The sequence below is a fragment of the Haemaphysalis longicornis genome, unplaced genomic scaffold (assembly GCF_048455015.1).
Source record: "Haemaphysalis longicornis isolate Haplotype H1 unplaced genomic scaffold, Haemaphysalis longicornis Haplotype H1 scaffold_5, whole genome shotgun sequence".
In the NCBI taxonomy this organism is placed as follows: Eukaryota; Metazoa; Arthropoda; class Arachnida; order Ixodida; family Ixodidae; genus Haemaphysalis; species Haemaphysalis longicornis.
The window spans coordinates 45,175,031-45,192,414 of record NW_027526385.1 but is presented as its reverse complement, the minus strand read 5'-3'; the positions used below and the strand labels follow the sequence as shown (position 1 = coordinate 45,192,414).

At 46.9% G+C, this 17,384-nt stretch overlaps 1 protein-coding gene across 2 annotated transcripts in view; it reads left to right on the top strand.

The window, feature by feature from the left end:
- LOC144138158 (uncharacterized) overlaps positions 1-17,384 on the top strand; it is a 124,563-nt gene that overhangs the window by 11,428 nt on the left and 95,751 nt on the right. The window contains exons 9-14 of one of the 2 annotated variants that reach the window (XM_077670300.1): positions 3,804-3,997; positions 8,825-8,995; positions 10,875-11,023; positions 12,639-12,740; positions 14,208-14,376; positions 16,840-17,009. In XM_077670300.1, the coding sequence (XP_077526426.1) occupies positions 3,804-3,997; positions 8,825-8,995; positions 10,875-11,023; positions 12,639-12,740; positions 14,208-14,376; positions 16,840-17,009 (955 nt within the window). The remainder of the gene's footprint in view (positions 1-3,803; positions 3,998-8,824; positions 8,996-10,874; positions 11,024-12,638; positions 12,741-14,207; positions 14,377-16,839; positions 17,010-17,384) is intronic. The other variant, XM_077670302.1, reaches the window with a different exon arrangement.

Genomic DNA, 17,384 nt, shown 5'->3' with positions numbered 1-17,384 from the left:
GATAATGAGCCATTTTCGGTCCAACAATAGACAAAACAGTGTTGGTCATAAAAGTGTAATCTTTATATTTTTCAATACTATGAACCCTGGTGAGTGCAATAATCGAAGCAGTTTTTTGATGCATCGCTTGGAACTAATTATACAGCCCATTTAAACCTTGGTGGCACCAGTGGCAAGGAATCATTTTGAGGGCCCATTTCAAACACCGAAGTTTAGTTAGCTGCAAAATTAGTTCCAAGCGATGCATCAAAAAACTGCTTCGATTATTGCACTCACCAGGGTTCATAGTATTAGAAAATATGAAGATTACAGTTTTATGACTAACACTGTTTTGTCTATATTTGACTGAAAATGGCTAATTATTTCCAATTATTTTGAAAACTAATTGACCAACTGTAAAAGTAATGACATATTTGAAATTAGGGGGGAAAAAGCAGTAAGGCTGGCAAGTTTCACAAGGTTTACTTAAAAATTAAAAGAAGTTGTTTTAAGACCAGTGTCCCAGTGAATAATAATTTGCAGTATTATTCTATAAGGGCCTTGTGTTTAAAGTGTATATTTTAAATTGTTTTTATGTGTAGCGTGTGCAAAGTAGCATTGATGGTTTCATCTTTTCATCAGTTTTGTTTCCTTGTGTTACTTTTATTGCTCAGGTAATTTTTGAAAAAATTCGTAATAGATCTGCTTGAAATTATTACTGTTGGATAGCCCTATCCTTCCTCTATCATTTCATACATTACACTTTAGCATCAATCATTTTCTGTGGCAGGAAAAAAATATTTCCTTGACTACCCAAAAACAACCGATTTTTTTTCCACGGTCACGAAAGTGTTAGAGACAGCCAACCAATTCTTGTGGAGTGCAAGTCCTCTAGCTCATCTGAAAGCCAGTGTATTATATTGGGGTAGCCGCTCGGAATTTCTAAATGAACTGGCGGAAATAATTTTAACTTGGCACTGAACTTTCTGGAGTATGATAGGTGGTGCCGTGAATGTCTAAACGTGACACTACCGTGCGTATACAAACAGCGCCGTCGGTTTTGATGCGTGATTCAAAAACTGAATAAAGGAATCGGAAAGGCTGCGTCCTAATATTGTTTTAGCCGGGGACAAGTTTTTGAATTGCCGTGCAGCCCACTGTCAAAGTTGCCAGCATTTGCTTCGGCAATGTGCACAGACACAGACTTGCTTGTGCTGCTTCACATCTTGGTTGCCTGCTCTCTGCCAATCAGGACCTGCTCTAAAATGTACTCCTTGAAACGAACATGAAATGTACAAAACTGAGGATTCTGTCCCTGTTCTTATTGCAGACTGTGACGTTTTCCTGGCTTCTCACGCACGTCAAGTTGCTTTGTATAGATGATCATCATTGTGGCTTGTTTATCAGATTAGGGAGGAGTAGGATTTTATATACCACTCCTCATGAGTGCAACAGTGGTTGCTCCAGACTGCTCCAACACACTGAGGGAATGGCGGGACCATCCTGGTGGCAAAGGTAGTGAGTCAGTCGGGCAGAGTGGAATGACGGGGACTGTTGCTCATTTGGAAAGTACAGGGGTGAGACAGCTGCGCACATTGCGCAGTTTCGATACAACTTTGTTTTCCTGTGCCAGGATGCTCCAAAAGCTTGAAAATTGCGCCAACTGCTCCAAAACAGTGAGAGCCAACGATTTTAACGCTCCCATCAGTTTCAGTGGGGAAAATGCTTACTGACTGCATACATTTCCAGCACCCCCAAGGTGATGCTGTCTGTAAAGGTTTAATTTATTGATCATTCAATAAAAAACCCGCATAAAATTGTCCCCGAGATAGTTTTTTTGAAAGTGACAATGTCAGGTTGCACATGTTATATTCTGTGCGTTTTTTAAAGTTTTCCCATCGAAAACCATTGCAAAGTCCTGTAGAAAAAATACTTATGTGTACTGAGGCGACAAACTACTTGAGCAAGTTGATGAAAAAACGGCAATTTTCGGAGCGCCATATCTCCAAATCAGCTTTACTGGGCGCCACCATATTGGAGTGGTGAAGATTAGAAAACATGGCTGCCGGGCGAAGCAGTTGCTCGGGGTTCAGGCATAGTGCTGTTGGTAAATTTCTACCATGGCTTTGGTTATAGGGGTGGCTGGGTTTGCATTTAGTCGTTTGATCTGTTGCGGGAAGTTGCGCTCGAAAGACAGGAGTTCATCAAAAACAATGCGGTTCTCGCGAATTCACTGTGTTTCGGCCTTGAGTGTGAGGCATGGTGCGTGTTTGAAGTGAAATTTTGGGCTCATTGCGGTGCTATAAAACGCTGAGTTATTGCTGCCTTTGACAGCGATCATGCGAGCGGCGGGAATGGGGTGATCTATGTACACTGCAGAAATGGCGGCACAGGCTACATCGACGCAAAATGTTCAAGTGGTGTCCAATAGCAGGATGGGCTATTTTTGCACGCCAGTAATGATGGTTCATCTATCTGAAGCGAAATTTAATGCCAAAAGGGAGGTGGCTAAACATACCAGCATTACTCAAATTACTGTCATGGTGAACGGGCACCTTGGGGATTGAAATGGGAGGGCTGGTGGGCTGCAACGACTGTCACTTCGCTTTGCACAGCTTTAGCCGTGGCTCTACACTTGTGCGTAAAGCCGAGTCTGGGGTTACAAAAAAAAAAAAAATCTTTAAGCATTCACATGATAAGATAATAAGAATGCCTTACAATTGCTTAATTTTTCAGTTCGATATTCTCAAGGGTACTCCACGCTGTTTATGCATAGAGCCTAAGAATTTAAAAATGGTTTGTAAAAAGGTCGTGCATTTTCGTACCTTGTGATACTCTGGTAGAAAAGACTTTATTGAAAGGCTGTTTCAGTGTTATGTATGTTCAAAACCAATTAAAAAGTGAACCCTGAGTTGCCAAAAATTTGATACTTTAGGCTCCTAAGGTGACATAATAAATGTCGTTCTTCTGCTCCAAAATCGATATTTCACTGCTCCAAAAACTGCTCCCAAATCTGATTCAGCTGTCTCACGGGACCCTGAAGGTATGGTCACGACACTTCTCGCGTGGAACGGAGGTGTGTCATAAAGTGGAATGAAGCATGCAGTCACGGTACCTCTCATTTTTAAGATGTCCCAAGTTACAAACCCCCCACCTTCTACTTCCTCTTCCCACACTTGACGTAAAGGCTTCCTGCCACAATAAAGGCTACCTCCTCCACCTCCTCCTCATCAAAGGGGCAATGACATGTGGTGACATCTGCCGTCTCAGTGGTGATCAGATTAAGGATGCGGGTGTGTAAGGGACAAAAGAGAGAGAGGAAGGGAGAGGGGGAGAGCACATATCCATCACCTGTCATGATGGTGCACGTTCTAATGCATTCCTGATTGAAGTTTGTGCAAAAGTCAGAGAAGCAATGTTCAGAGCTTCTGGCTAAGAACGAGCGTTGAGCTTTTCATTTTTTTTTTTTTGGATTACACTGTCTTCGCAGCTTAGCTTTGAGGCAGGTTTCGTCAATCATCTCGTTTGCAACAGCACTTGTTGGGGCTCAACGTGATGCGGGGTAGAGTGGTATTACAAAAGTGTATTTATAGTACTCGTATACAGGTTGTTATGTACAGGAGACACGCAGTGGAAGAAAGTGTCGTGCAAGTGAGGGAAGGCATTACGCGCGCGTTACCATCAGCAGTGTCTTCTTCTGCCCTCTTTGATAATGATTACCGTGTGGCACATCACACGGAGTGTCCTCCTTGCGGGAAATGTAACTAACGCCCTGGAGCAGATGACAAAGGCTCGGTCGTTTGTGGCTCACGCGGCGTTTTCAGGTGGTGTTGCGGCCCACGTCTCTGGACTGGCCCAAGAGTCCGGTATGAGCCTCACGGAGCTGCTGACGGAGCGCTTGGAACAGCAGCAGGCACTTTGGCAGGCACTCCGAGAGCGGGACTCCCTTCAGCTGCAGCTGTCTGAGCTCTCCAGCGAGCTGGCCGACAAGATGCCCCTCATCGTCAGGAACATGCAGGCAAGTGGGACTTCCTTGACTTCCCGCTTCCGGTCACCTTCCCCTGGGCTCCCTCCCTTCCCTTAATCTTTTAAGGGAAGACATAGCTCTTAAAACAGGTTCCTTTAATTTTTAAGTAAACTCTGTTAAACTTGTCAGTCTCGATGCTCTTCTTTCACTGATTTCAAATATGGCGTTATTTTTTTTAATTTTTTGAGTAAGTCAATTAGTTTCCAAGATAATTAAAGGTAATTAGTCATTTTTGGAGGAACAATAGACAAAACAGTGTTAGCCAGTATTAGCCATGAAACTGTAATCTTTATATTTTCCAATACCATGAATTCTGGTGAATGCAATTAAGAGTACCGGTTTTTTGATGCACCGCTTGGAACTAATTTTACAGCTCATTACACCTTGGTGGCACCAGTAGTGAGGAACCATTTCGAATGCCGGTTTCAAACACCAAAGTTTAATGAGCTGTAAAATTAGTTCCAAGTGGTGCATCAAGAAACCGATTCTCTTATTGCACTTACCTGAATTCATAGTATAAGAAAATATAAAGATTGCTATTTTATAGCTAACACTGTTTTGTCTATTGTTCCTTCAAAAATGGCTAATTATCTCTAGTTATCTTGGTAACTAATTGACTTACTCAAAAAATAACGCCATATTTGAAATCAGTGGGGGAAAAGCATTGAGACTGACAACTTTCACAGAGTTAATTAAAAAATTAAAGGAGGCTGTTTTAAAAGCCATGTCTTCCCTTAAATGGTCCATAAAGATGAAAAACTCTGCTTAATTTGAAGGAAGCAGCCTTTGGTCGCTTCCTCAGCCCTATTTCAGCCACGAAAGACACCTTTTAGCCGAAAAATGCAAGAAACAATGGAACGCAATGAAATTTCATGCTACCGTGACGTAATATGGGCAGGAGTGATAAATTATGAGCAAGCATTAGAAGCATGGTTATCACTGTGTTAACTGCACGTTAGCGCTCAACTGATACGACTAAACGGGACTAAGGACCCCGCCACAATCACCCATTCCTGCTTCTTGGCAGTGGTTTAGGTCAGCAGCCAGCAATCGCACAAACGAGATTCTGTGATGCCGTAGAAAAGTTGCCAGGAAGTGACTGTGGAGCCGCCACTGTTTTATTTGTTTTCCTTAACACCTCCATTATTTGTTTGAAGTTGCTATAAAGTTGGCATTGTTATCGGTACAACACAGTCTTTTTAGTGAACCAAACTGGTATTTTGTCTTCACAGCGCCCCTTAAAGGCCAACTGCTATTTCGACCGCGCGAAATCACTGTTCCTGCATAGTATGACTAGAAAGACCGCGATGTACGAAGTATGACGCCTAAAATGTGCGCAATTACGCCGCAAGCGACCAGCAAAAATCGACGATTTTGAAAACGAAACTGGGCGAAACACGGCCATTACGGGCAGGCGGAAGTGACGTATCAGCCGTCGGCGCGAGCGGCCAGACGGCCTTGCCTGACGGTGCGAGCTGTGCGGACCGGCCGATGAGGCAGGCTCGGCAAGCCAGCAGGAGAGTGTGAGCGCGCGCGTGCGGGGGTGTGGGAGGCGCGGGGAAAAGCGAGCGCTTGTCCCACAAGCACGACACTATTCGTGCGCTCCGATAGCAGCACACTGTGTAGGCATGATGTCGCGACGACACTCGAAAAGGAGAGAAGCGTACGGTTAATGAAGCCTCTTCGGAGCCATGAAAGCCAGGCGAACCGGCGGCGCTTAATGCGAGTTTCCTGGATTCTCCCGCTGCGAGGCAGGCCGATCGGCCTGGACGGCTGGCATGTCACTTCCGCTAAATGGCTGTTTGCGCGACACGCCGGCAGGTGCTTTGTCGTCTGCCAGGGCGTTATTTTGAGTGCCTGAAACTGAATGACCACGCATTGCACAGAGCTACCGGTCGCGTCGCAGTAGTTCTCATGGTACCTACTACGCATTTCGAAGGCATTTAGCCAGGGTAAAATTTGAGTGCAGTTGGCCTTTAAGGCACAAGTCTTATCTGCCCCACGAGGCTAAAAACCTGGCATTGTCTGTCCTATGGTAAGTTAGCACTGGAGTTATAGGGTACAAAATTAGTACACCCAGTGGGGTACTTTGTACAAAACCAAAAAGGCAACATTTGTTTGTTTACGAGTAATCTCCATGCTTTTTTTTACCACTTTTTTACACTGTGCGCTTTCATGCTGCTGTGAATGAGGCTGCATGTTTCGTGTTTCGATGGCCTTCGAAAACTCTCAACGTAGTTCCAAGCTACTCCTTCGACTGTATTGATAGTTGAAGTGAGAGCGTTCTTCGCACAGACCGCAGAGGCACGCAGTTGGCAGTTAAACTCAACAGGCAGGGCGCTCAGAGGCCTTCGAAATGCCCGGGTAGCTTAGGTATTAGAAAAGTTATGGGTCAGTTAATGCAGCGCTTCAGGTGTTGCCTTTCAGCAAAGCAGTGGCCGTTGTCTCCAGTCACAGTGCACTTTAAGAGTTCATCTCGCAGTTCTATATTTTACTGCCCGCTGGAAAGGGCCATCGTTGGGATGCTGTGGCAGGCTTGTGCACTTTTCCTGCAATGCACCCTGTGCCACACTTTGCGTATACTGCGCTGTTGTTTACATTTTTCAATGGATGAGAAAGGCAAAACCGTCTTCTAGGATCCGTGAAGCACAGCTGTTGTTTGCCGCTTTGACTCCTTGGATCAGGGGGCCCCACTTTAGTGCCTCAGTTTGTTAAATTACTGCCTGAAAAACTGTACTGACAAGAGGCAATGCGGCTGGACTGACCGATGAGCGAATTTTACGTAAAAACACATGCGGATTGTATACTTTTCCTGGCACATGTACTTCAACGTGCTTCTGGGTATCTTGCTAAGATATTGCTTGTATTCACTAGCGAGGCACGCATGCGGGCAACCATGTGAGTGCGCCGTGATTCGTTGCGTCTGGCTCTGCTGGATGGCGGTACTTGTCCGTGCTAAGCACATGACTGTGTTGCACGTTAACAAACTCTACTTCAACGAATGCAAAGTATTGCCTCGAGTCCAATGTGAGTGCGATTAATAACATCTCTGTTGACACCACCATTGAGAATCGGGTTGAAACGGAGCAGATGGCGGACGCCGCTGTTTTTTTTTTCTTCGGCGTGTGGGCGCAGCGGCCATGTCTGTGGCCGTTTCCAGGGTTGCCAAGTGAAGAAATTGACAGCTAAACATTTAAACGAATACCACCTATAACATAACATAGCTTTGAGAAAAATTCAGAGCAAATAACTGTACACCCAAACAGGTCTTTTCAGCTGCTTCTTCACTCTTTTTGCACAACTTGTACTTTTTTCCTAGGAATTTTATCTCCCTTTGCACGCGACTCTTTTTTTTTTTTTTCTTTGTCTCAAACTCCCCTCACGGCACTTGCCCCATACCGTATTTATTCGAATATAGGGCGAGGTCTTTTCTGAAATCCGTAGTCTCAGTGTCATACCCCGCCTTATATTCGAAGCTCAGGATATATATAAATGGTGATTTTTTTTTTTGTTTACTCTAAACTGTACCCCCGACTTGTAATCGTAATCGAATAAATACGGTACTTTCTCTGCACAACCACAAGTACAAAGAGGGGCTGACACTGTTTGCAGTGCGCAGCTAGATGCATGACCACTTGTCCTTTCAGTGCCTTTCAAATCTCGAGTTTGTACAATGGCCAGGTTCTCTAATGTGCGAACTTCTGCAGAGGGGGAAGAGATGTCCTATACCATTTACACTGCAGTTGAGGAACTTAAAATTTTTGGTTGAACGAATGCAAGAAAACTGTTGCATGATTTGTTCTCTCTCCATTTTCTCTGCGTGCTTCTGTACAGCTAGAACAGGGCCTAGTGACTTTGGTTGCGGGAACAACGGTTTAACACAGCAAGGGTTGAGGTTGAAGAACACCATTGACGGGGGTGTTTGTTCTAAGTTGAACCCGTTTATAAGAGACACATACCGGGGAGCAGTTTCTGTCTCTTATACGAGATGTCTCTTATAAGCAGGGAACCATGTTTTCACTTACTAGTCAGACCCTAGTTCGATGTGGAGACCTTATGACTAAAATAAACTCAAAAGAATGCTACAGCATCTTGCAAAAGGTTCATTCCAATTTATGTTTGGCCCCCAGAATTTATGAAACAGTTCTGAATCTTTGCTTGCTTCATGCCTGTATTTGCACTGTTTTTTTACTGCCGGTTCTACAAGCTTTTTTTCCTTTCACTGTTTGTGGAAGATGAATCGTGGATGTTGAATTCACAAGCCTGATGAATAGCCGGAGTGTGCAGCTTCTTGCGCTGTGTGCTCTGACTATTCATTACGCTTGCAGGACTCAACATGTGCAATGCTTCTTGATTGGGAGCTACGTGAGTGGGTGAGCCCGCATGTGCGGTCGCGCTCCAATGAATGGCAGTAAGCTTCAACCACTTCTGTAAGTTGCATTTCCATTGGCAGGGCTTCTCGCCATCATTTCATAGCTGACTGAACCACAGTGTGTTTGCTGAAGTTGTAATAAATAGCGACTGCAGCCGTCTGTTGTCCACCTGTGTTTCCACAATGGAAGCAACTGCAATTAGCGACTGGTGGCACGGCATTTGAAGTTAAAATGTCCGTTACAAGCGAGATTATTGATTAAAGTTCAAGGATGACTTGTCCCTTATAACCAACTGTCTTCTACATCCGATGTCTGTTATAAAAGAGGTCAATTTAATGAGAAAGATAGGGCAGCTAACCATGTGGGTGAATAGTGTGTCTTATACCCGTTTGTCTCTTACATCCATGTTCCTTATAACGAGGTTCAACTGTATTCCCGGGCGCAGGAGTACGAGAGGGCGGTGTCAAGTATTGCGTGTCTTCGGGAGCAGCTGACGGGAGCGCTGGTGGAGCAAGAGCAGAGGGCCCGCGAGCGAGACGACGCCCGCTGTGCACTCGACCACGCCCAGCGCAGTCTCCAGCGCTGTCAACAGGAGGCTCAGGACCTCTCCCAACAGGTGCCGTGCGCCCCGGAGTTTCATACCAACGCTGTCACGCATAAAATGATGATTATGGCAAAGGCATGTTTATTAAGGGTGAGCTTGTGCCCGAACAAGACCCAAAACGAGAGAAGTCCTGCGGGTTGTTCAACCTCGGAGAACACTCTGTCAGCGTTTGTGGCGTGATCTGCAGTGAGTTTCTCCTTCACTCTGAAGAACGCTTATCGCGCCTCATTCAAACAAACACTTTGCCCTGTCGCGCCAAACTGCACCTAATTCATCCCACCCTGTATCAGTCCCCCAACTGCCCCGCATGTGGCTTGAAAGACACCATCATCTGTACCATGTGGGCATGCATCAACGATCCCTTCTCACTCATCCGTACCACCGAGCAATGGGAGGCGGCGCTGGGTAGCTCCGACCCGCAGATGCAAACAAGTCTAACGGAACGGGCTGCCTTGGTCACCGGCAAACTGCAACTACCAGTCACCGCCCCCTCCTAACTACGTATCGCAATAAAGTTCATCTCTCTCTCTCTCTCTCTCTCTCTCTCTCTCTCTCTCTCGCTCGCTCGCTTGCTCGCTCGCCCGCCCGCCCGCCCGCTCGCCCGCCCGCCCGCCCGCCCACCAGTGCACACGCATTCGCACCTCTAGTGGTGAGCACCAAAAAGTGCGCGCTCCCGGCACCGAGCTCTTACTGCCTGTTGCAGCCGGTTCTAGTGCGTGCTAACATGGCCCACTTTGCGAGAGATGCGAAGGCGTGCGGTGATATATACTACAGGGAAATCTGTCACAGCAATCTTGTCTTGTCGTGGGCGCTGTCGTAGCAGCTTGAGATGTTCCTTTCTCACTTGGCTTGGCTTGTTATGTAGCTTCTTCTCGCCCCTAAAGCCAAAATCACAAAAAGGGTACTGTATTTTTACACATATAACCCGCCCCTGCATATAACCCGCACCACACTTTCCGTCGACAATTAAAAAAATATATATATCCCCGCGTATTGCCCGCGTATTTTATACATAAAAGGATGGACCAAAGCTGCTACTCAAGCAACATTATGCATTTGTTTATGCAAAACAATTTACATAGCTGACTATGTAACTAGATGGCTTGTGCATACATTTTTTCAGGTTGGCATATTGTCAAGCTGTGTGTGCAAAATAAGCCCTGTCAAAGCTGACTATGTAACTAGATGGCTTGCGCATACATTTTTTCAGGTTGGCATATTGTCAAGCTGTGTGTGCAAAATAAGCCCTGTCAATGGGATTACAGTGGCTTAGTCGCTACTACTGCTGTAGGGGCATCACGGCCCAACATGCATTGCGGTGAAGCTGCACCAAAGGAAATACCTTGCATACAATCAGCGCCTCTACTTCACCCCCGAAATTTTCGCATTTTTTGGTGGGGGGGTATACGCACGGAAATACGGTAGCTTTTCTTTTTTTGTCTTGCATGAAGCTTCTAAATTATTCTTGACGGATGAACCTGTGGAGCTCCACTTTTCTATTGATAAAAATTTAACTTTTTACTATAATAATGTTGTTTTTCTGCAGCCACAGGCAACCTTTGAGCTTGTTTGCGAGCCATGCCAAGTAATGAATGTTTCTTTGCGGTTTACGACAGCACGCTCGCCTCAGCGCAGCTCGCCTCAGCGTTAGTGCCGGATTTCCCTCCAGTACATATTAGCATGAAGCTCTATGCTGTGCACATGGGTGGGCAGTTGCATTGCCAGACGCTGGAGTCGGGGCTCCTGCCTATCTTGTTCATCCAGTGGGTGCACTCCTTTATCCACGAAAGTATTGTGAATGGCAGTCCATTTCTGTCTAACGAAGCAACTTTGCTCCGTTGTGGTCGCTGATCTTGTGGAAGGATGAGGCAAGATGTTGGGTGTGTTTCAGGTGTGTCGGCTCCTGCAAGAGGTGGAGGAGGCGCGGGGTGGTGCGGTCGTGCCGTCGCAAGATCAGGCGGTCAGCTCGACCGAAGACGGGGCCGCGGCGCCCCCACTCACTGCGGCCGAGGTCATCTCGAGGCGACTGGTCACTTTCGGGTGCGCTCCTCGCTCTAGTCCTTACTGGATGCTTGCGACATGGCCGTAGTCGACATGAGGTTGTGATGATCAAAACTTCCTGAGGATTATCAGGACACAGCGCCCCAGCTTCTTGACATCAGTCTTCTGGTGTTTTTTTATGATAGGTGTAGTGATCCCTGGCTACGGGCTTACATATGTTGATTTTAAGTTTGGTTCAGTGGATCGCACCTTGTAAGTGTCGGGCTTAAAGGGGCCCTGCAACACTGCTGATAAAGACTTTGTCTTTTCTTCGTGCCTGGAAGCGCTGCGAAGGATATAGTTATGGCTAGCACAGAGTGGCACTGCTTTAATTTGCTCCTTGCAGTAGATGTGCCTTTGAGTTTCTGCTTTGCTTTTGTTGCGATTTTCCTTTTACAGTTGTCACCAAATGTATTTATTTGATAACCATTCGATTATCATAACCATTTGATTTGATTTGATTTATTGCTGCAACTAGAAGGAAGTCGGCTAATAGCAGTGACACCACTCAAATTACATCGTTTGAGCATTCTAACATTGCTAAAACCAGGAAAAAAAGAAATGTTTTGAGCAAGTTTTTCAGTTATCTGATAGACTTAGAGCAGTAATATTTGGCTGGAGTACTTGTGTCCCCCTATTCTAAGCACTACTCTAAGCTAGTTGTTTACGTTTTGACAGCATTTCAGAATTAAATTACAAAAGGGGTGAAAAAAGTGTTGCAGGGTCCCTTGAACAACTTTTTTTTTTGCACTTAAATGAACTTAGAGTGCAGCATCCGAAATTTTTTATCCAGTCAAAGCTGGCGTTTGGTGCAGAATGGGTTGTATACCTGTCTCCGAAGGACAGTTAATCAGTATGGAGGTATGTTGTGATGCACTGTCATAAACTTCCTGCTTTTTTTTTTTTTTTTTTTCAAACCTCAATCTTCAAGAAACAACTTCATTTAGCTTAACTGTTCTCAATGAGACCATTAGTCTCATAAGTGGGGAGTTATGAATGGGAAGGTAGGTATCGAAAACCACACCCAGTTATTCAAGATTGGCCGACGACATCAGTTAGTGACTTATACATCAAACTCTTTATAGTGGCTCCTTGACTTATACATCAAACTCTTTATAGTGGCTCCTAACGCGACTCTCAAACTTCGTGAAGCAGAAAGTGACCATGCATCTGAAAAGATGACGAAGCTGCTGAAACTGCCCTTCCTTTAAATACTGGTAATCAGTGGGGCTCTTCTCTGTGGCAAGAATTCTGTTATGTATAATGGAGTTGGGAGATTGTCAGTTATTTTGCAAAGGAATCAGCTCAAACGAACTTAGGGGGCTTAAACTAATCCAGAGCATGCCACTTCGCGTATTTCGTAACCCGCACCGTTTTTGCGTACCTTGGGTATTTTTCCTAATGAAGCACTAATAAAACGAAGGAAGGCTGATCAGTGTGACAGATACAGACTGGCAGATCGTTGGCAGGTTTTCTTTTCTTTTTTGGTAGCTCTCTTTAATAAAGGTTTAGTCAATCAATTAATCGGTCGATCTTGTTCTCTATTGGTCGGTCTCTGTCGATCTGTGCGTCTCTGTCGGTCGGGTCTGTCTGCCAATGAATCAATGTCTTGCAGGAGCATCGGGGAGCTTCAACAGAGGAACGTGGAGCTACTGGGGCTAGTCCGAGAGCTGAGCGAGCGGCAGGAGCAAGAGGAGAAGCAGGAGGCCGATGCGAGGTTCGCATATGATGATTTAATTCATCACCATCATTGTCTGCTGTTGGTTGCTACAGTAAAACCTTGTTACAAGAGACACTTGGTTACAGGGTACACTTGGTTACAGGGGACATTTGAATTAAAGCAGTTTGGTTGGTCTTCCTATGTCTGCCATGTTAGCAACATTGCTTGCAAGAGACCCTGGTTACGAGAGACAGATTTCTGGGGTCCGTTAAGTGTCTCTTGTAGCGAGGTTTTATTGTATTTGTTGTCCACTGCAATGTGAAGGCCTCTTCGAATGACCCCCAATGCTTCTGCCCTGCAAAATATGCTCCATATGTATGAATGAATGAAAAGTCTTTATTGTGGAATGGCTCTTTGGCCTAATAGGGGGGGAAGAAGGGTGTCGGAGAAGAGACAGAAACAAAGAAAGAAGAGAAAGAAGTGCGTACACACATGCGTGTACATGGTATACATTTGCAATCACATGCGGCGATCGATGCCTGCCTCGTGAGCGAACGCCCAGAGGGAGAGCAGGGTGTCGCGGCTGTTGTTGTTGGGGGTGGTCCATTGATGCAGAGTGCTGATGTGCGGTGGCAGGTACTGGGCACGGAAGTCCCGGTAGCCAGGGCACTCCCACAGCATGTGGGTCACTGTTGGGCACACTTCCATGGTGCATGTGGAGCAGCTCACTATGGGGCCCTGTTCGTGGTCGCCGTCGTCGCTGTCGTCGTCGGCAGCCCCGGGCCTGCACCGGTGGTGGGCCCGCCATTTGGCGAGCACGTCTGCTGTTAGTGCGGCCCCCGCACGTGTCTTGTGGATGAGGACCTGAGCCCCCCGTGGCAGTCCTCGGGGCAGTGGGTGGTGGTTGGTGGGGATGTGCTGCCAAAGGGCGCGCCTTCGCTCCCTCTTGGCTGCCATATGTATATCACAACAAATGATGATGATGATCACCATCATCAACACCTGGAAGGTGGTCTGCTCCTCACGTTAGTAGCATGCAGTGGGAGGAATGAAATAGGGATCAAAACAGCGGCAACTCGCCCTCAAGTGAGTGGGGAGCGGATGTGTTGTGTGGTGAAGTTGTGAGAATTGCGGCTCCCCTTTCTCAAGCGGGGCGACTAAAGCCGGGTTTCCCTATCGTTGTTTTAGTGAGGGATGCAGTGAGGAGCAGTGTGTGCGTGTTTGTGAGATCACGCATTCACCCACCACCTATTCACACATCCCACACCCGTTGCAATTTCAAGGGGGAATTGCTCGTGAATTTTTTTGGTCCCTCCTCCTTTTTTGTTTTCTCTCCGCCTCGACCGATCATCCCGCCCGGCATTCTTTTCACGAGCCTGGAAGTTTGAGTGAGTCTAAATGTACACGTGAACTGAAAAACTTTCTGCAGAGGATTACAGCTTGCAGCATTGACCGCAGAAGGTAGGTGGCACACTTTTCGGCACTCCAGCCTTTTACTGTGGTCGCTCCTTTTGGTGGATGCAGGAGCCGTGAGCTTCACGAGCGCCTGGAGGGGGCACTGGTACAATTGCAAGAGCTCGAACAAGAGCGCAGTCGGCAGGCAGCCATGGTGGCTTGCTTGGTGAACCAGCGAGACATGTATCGCACCCTGCTGGCTGCCAAGGGATACCAGGACCTACCCCTTGCGTCCACGGTAAGGGGCTGTGTTGACTTCGGATGAGGGTAGCTCGTATCCTTACGGCTGCTTGTTACACAATTCTAGATGAGTTAGGAGAGGCCTGCAGACAATGTTAGTGCTGCATGCAGGGCATTGGTTAGTTATAACCCTCACAGATGGCGCCACCTCCTAATTGTCCTAGTAAAAAGGCGACTATTACATTAAAAAAACATAACAGCTAAGAACTTGCAGCTTTGTGGTGTACAGAGAAGTGGGTGAAGTCAAAAGGAGGTTTCGATAACGCAGTCGAGAACAAAAAAAACCCTCGGCCTTTAAAACTATGTCCTGCGGTGCAAAAAAGGTGCAGTTGTGTGCGCCTCTAAGCTTCGGCCGTATGTTGTGCAACTTGTGAGGTGTACTATAGGTGGCCCTTGTTGCAGACGTACCACATTTGCACTATTCTAACGTGCCCCCGACTGTAACATTCAGGTAAGCTTGGTTGAAAAATTTCTAAAAATAATTTGACAGGTCGCGGGTACGATTCTTAGGCGCAGCGGCCGCTTTTCTGATGGAGGCGAAAAGCGAAAATGCCTGTGTGTTCGAGATTTCGGCGGACGTTAAAGAGCGCCAGGTGGCCACAATTAATCCAGAGCCTTCCACTACGGCCCGCCTCATCACCTGTGTTGCATTGGCGCGTTAACCTCACAATCGTAATGAAAAATAATTTGACGCCGATTCTACCGCACAGATGTAAAAGAGATGATACCACGTATCTCATGCAGCATTATATTTGGCGCACGCAACTGCGGCAGCCTAGACTCCTTGTGTTTCAGAGAACTGCTTATCCTGCTCCTGCTGGCATCAAAACTGGAACGGGGAATACTGAAAGTGCTTGCTATTTCTAGTTTATTGTTGTTCATAAATTTATAGACATGATGGGCTGTTGGTTTATTCGCTGCTACTTTGTGGATTCCTCGTGGTAGTCTTCAAGTTCTCGAAAACTGCGGTGCTCAGGGCCAGTAAAACCTTGCGTGAGAATTCGATCCTGCTTTGTTTATGCCAGTAGCGCACTCATGTCTTCAGGACGCCCAGTACGTGTGATGCCGCTCAGTTCTCACTGTCGGCAAGTAAAATTAACCTTGCACCTAATGGACCTTCATAGTGGTACCCCTTCGGACCCATAACAACTGAAACAAGGTGCTGATACTAGCTGCAGCAATATGTGCAACAGCTGGATAAGAATATGCGCTCTGGAGCAGCTGGAACAGCTGGAACAGCTGGATAAGAAGAATGCGCTCGTCCTGTCCTCTCGTCTCTTCGTCCTCGTCTTCTGCGCAAACTTATTCTTTCGTACATCATGAACCAACTAGCCAGCAATCAAGTCCTACTAAGCTGGATAAGGTATGCTTATCGGGGAATGGGTGTGCCGAAATTTACTCACGTAATGTTGGCGAATTGTTTTAGGGCGCCGCCCTCTGGTGTCCGGTACCTGGGTTTCGCGGGGGGCGGCGTCCGCATAACTGAGTGAACGAACGCAGCAGTGACAGCCGAAAGAAAACGGAGAGGAGCCTCTGGCGAAGGGTGAGGAGGAGGGCGGCAGGCACAGATATGGCGTCATCTCTCTCACTGCCTCTCCCTCACTCGTTTCATGCGTCGCCGGCAAGGGGTGTCCTCTCCCTGACACTTTCCCCAGACGCTGTTCCATTGACCGCTAATTCAAACCACGGGACATTTGCGCGGGAGGTTCAAACACGATTTGCAACAACCCGCTGGCCGGCGGCGGTGACATGCTGCGAGATAACAGCATTGTAGCGCACGCCACTGTGCGTTTGCTGATCATGCGATCATTTCCTGAGACATAGCAGCTGTGTGCCTTGACAGGGAAGACTTGAGTTCGCGCTGCACACAGATTTTGGTTTAGGGAGTATAGTAATCGCCAAAGCATTTTTTTTATTGAACTGAGTTGGATTTGAGTTGGAGTAAGTGTTTACAATGATGCTGCTGGCCACTTTGATGCCTATTCCGGTTTTGAGCTCGGTTGTAACACACGCACAAATTTGACGGCTAATTTTAGCAAAAAAAAAGTGCCTGTTAGAATTGTGCATATACGGTGCTCTTTCCCAGTTTTGGAGGTATGACTGGACTTGGACTACCCCTTGGCAGATTTGATGGCACCTGTTTATTTCGGGCAAAAAAAAAAATGTACGACAAAATGTTGAGGAACTGCCATCCAGGGATGCTGCGAACTTCAGAGCCAGCACTTCAATGCATTACGGAACAAAGTAACAAACAGGGAAGCTCGTGTTCTATTAGGTAGTGCCCAAAGCCTGTCCAATCTTGTCCAGTCCCCTGCTTAGGTATGCGCGAATGGGCTCGGGGAGAACGTAGTCTTCAGTGCGGCTTTGCCGCGAACCGCTGTAAAACAAGCTAAGCATTGTGGTGGGTTCGCCCTTGGCAAGATCTGAGGATTGCTGCTACCTTGCACCCATTTTTCTGCAGGAGAATGCAGACAAGTTAGATCCAGGACTAGCTGGGAACACCAAGCAGTCTTCTGACAAGCCAACAGGGTCCCAAGCCAAGCCAGGCAGGACGCAGGACGCCAATGCTGCTTTGGATGAGCTCCAGCAGGAGTTTGACACCTACAAGAAGGAGATGGCTGAGAACTACAGGTGAAGGCGGAAGGAAAGTGTCTGAGGGTGCAGTCTGATCCGCTATTGCTTCAGAAGCTTGTCGGCTCGTGCACCAAGCCAGGTAGCTTAGCTGCAAGAATCAAAGCGGGGCGGTTGCAGGCGGAAACGTCCCCGTGTGTGCTTTATCTACTGGAAACTATAGCTTTGCAAAGCTTGGATGTACGGTGAATCCCCCGATTATGCATTCATGAGGTGCGCGAAAAGCCGCTTCAGGCAACGGATCACTGCGGTCTTGGCAAACTCTCTTTAGAAAGAGTGCGTTCGATGCCCCAATTTTACAATGCAGGAGTGTGCACACAATCTGCCCCTCCCCCCCCCCCTTCCTTTTTTTTTGTTTGGTCATCTGTCCGTGTC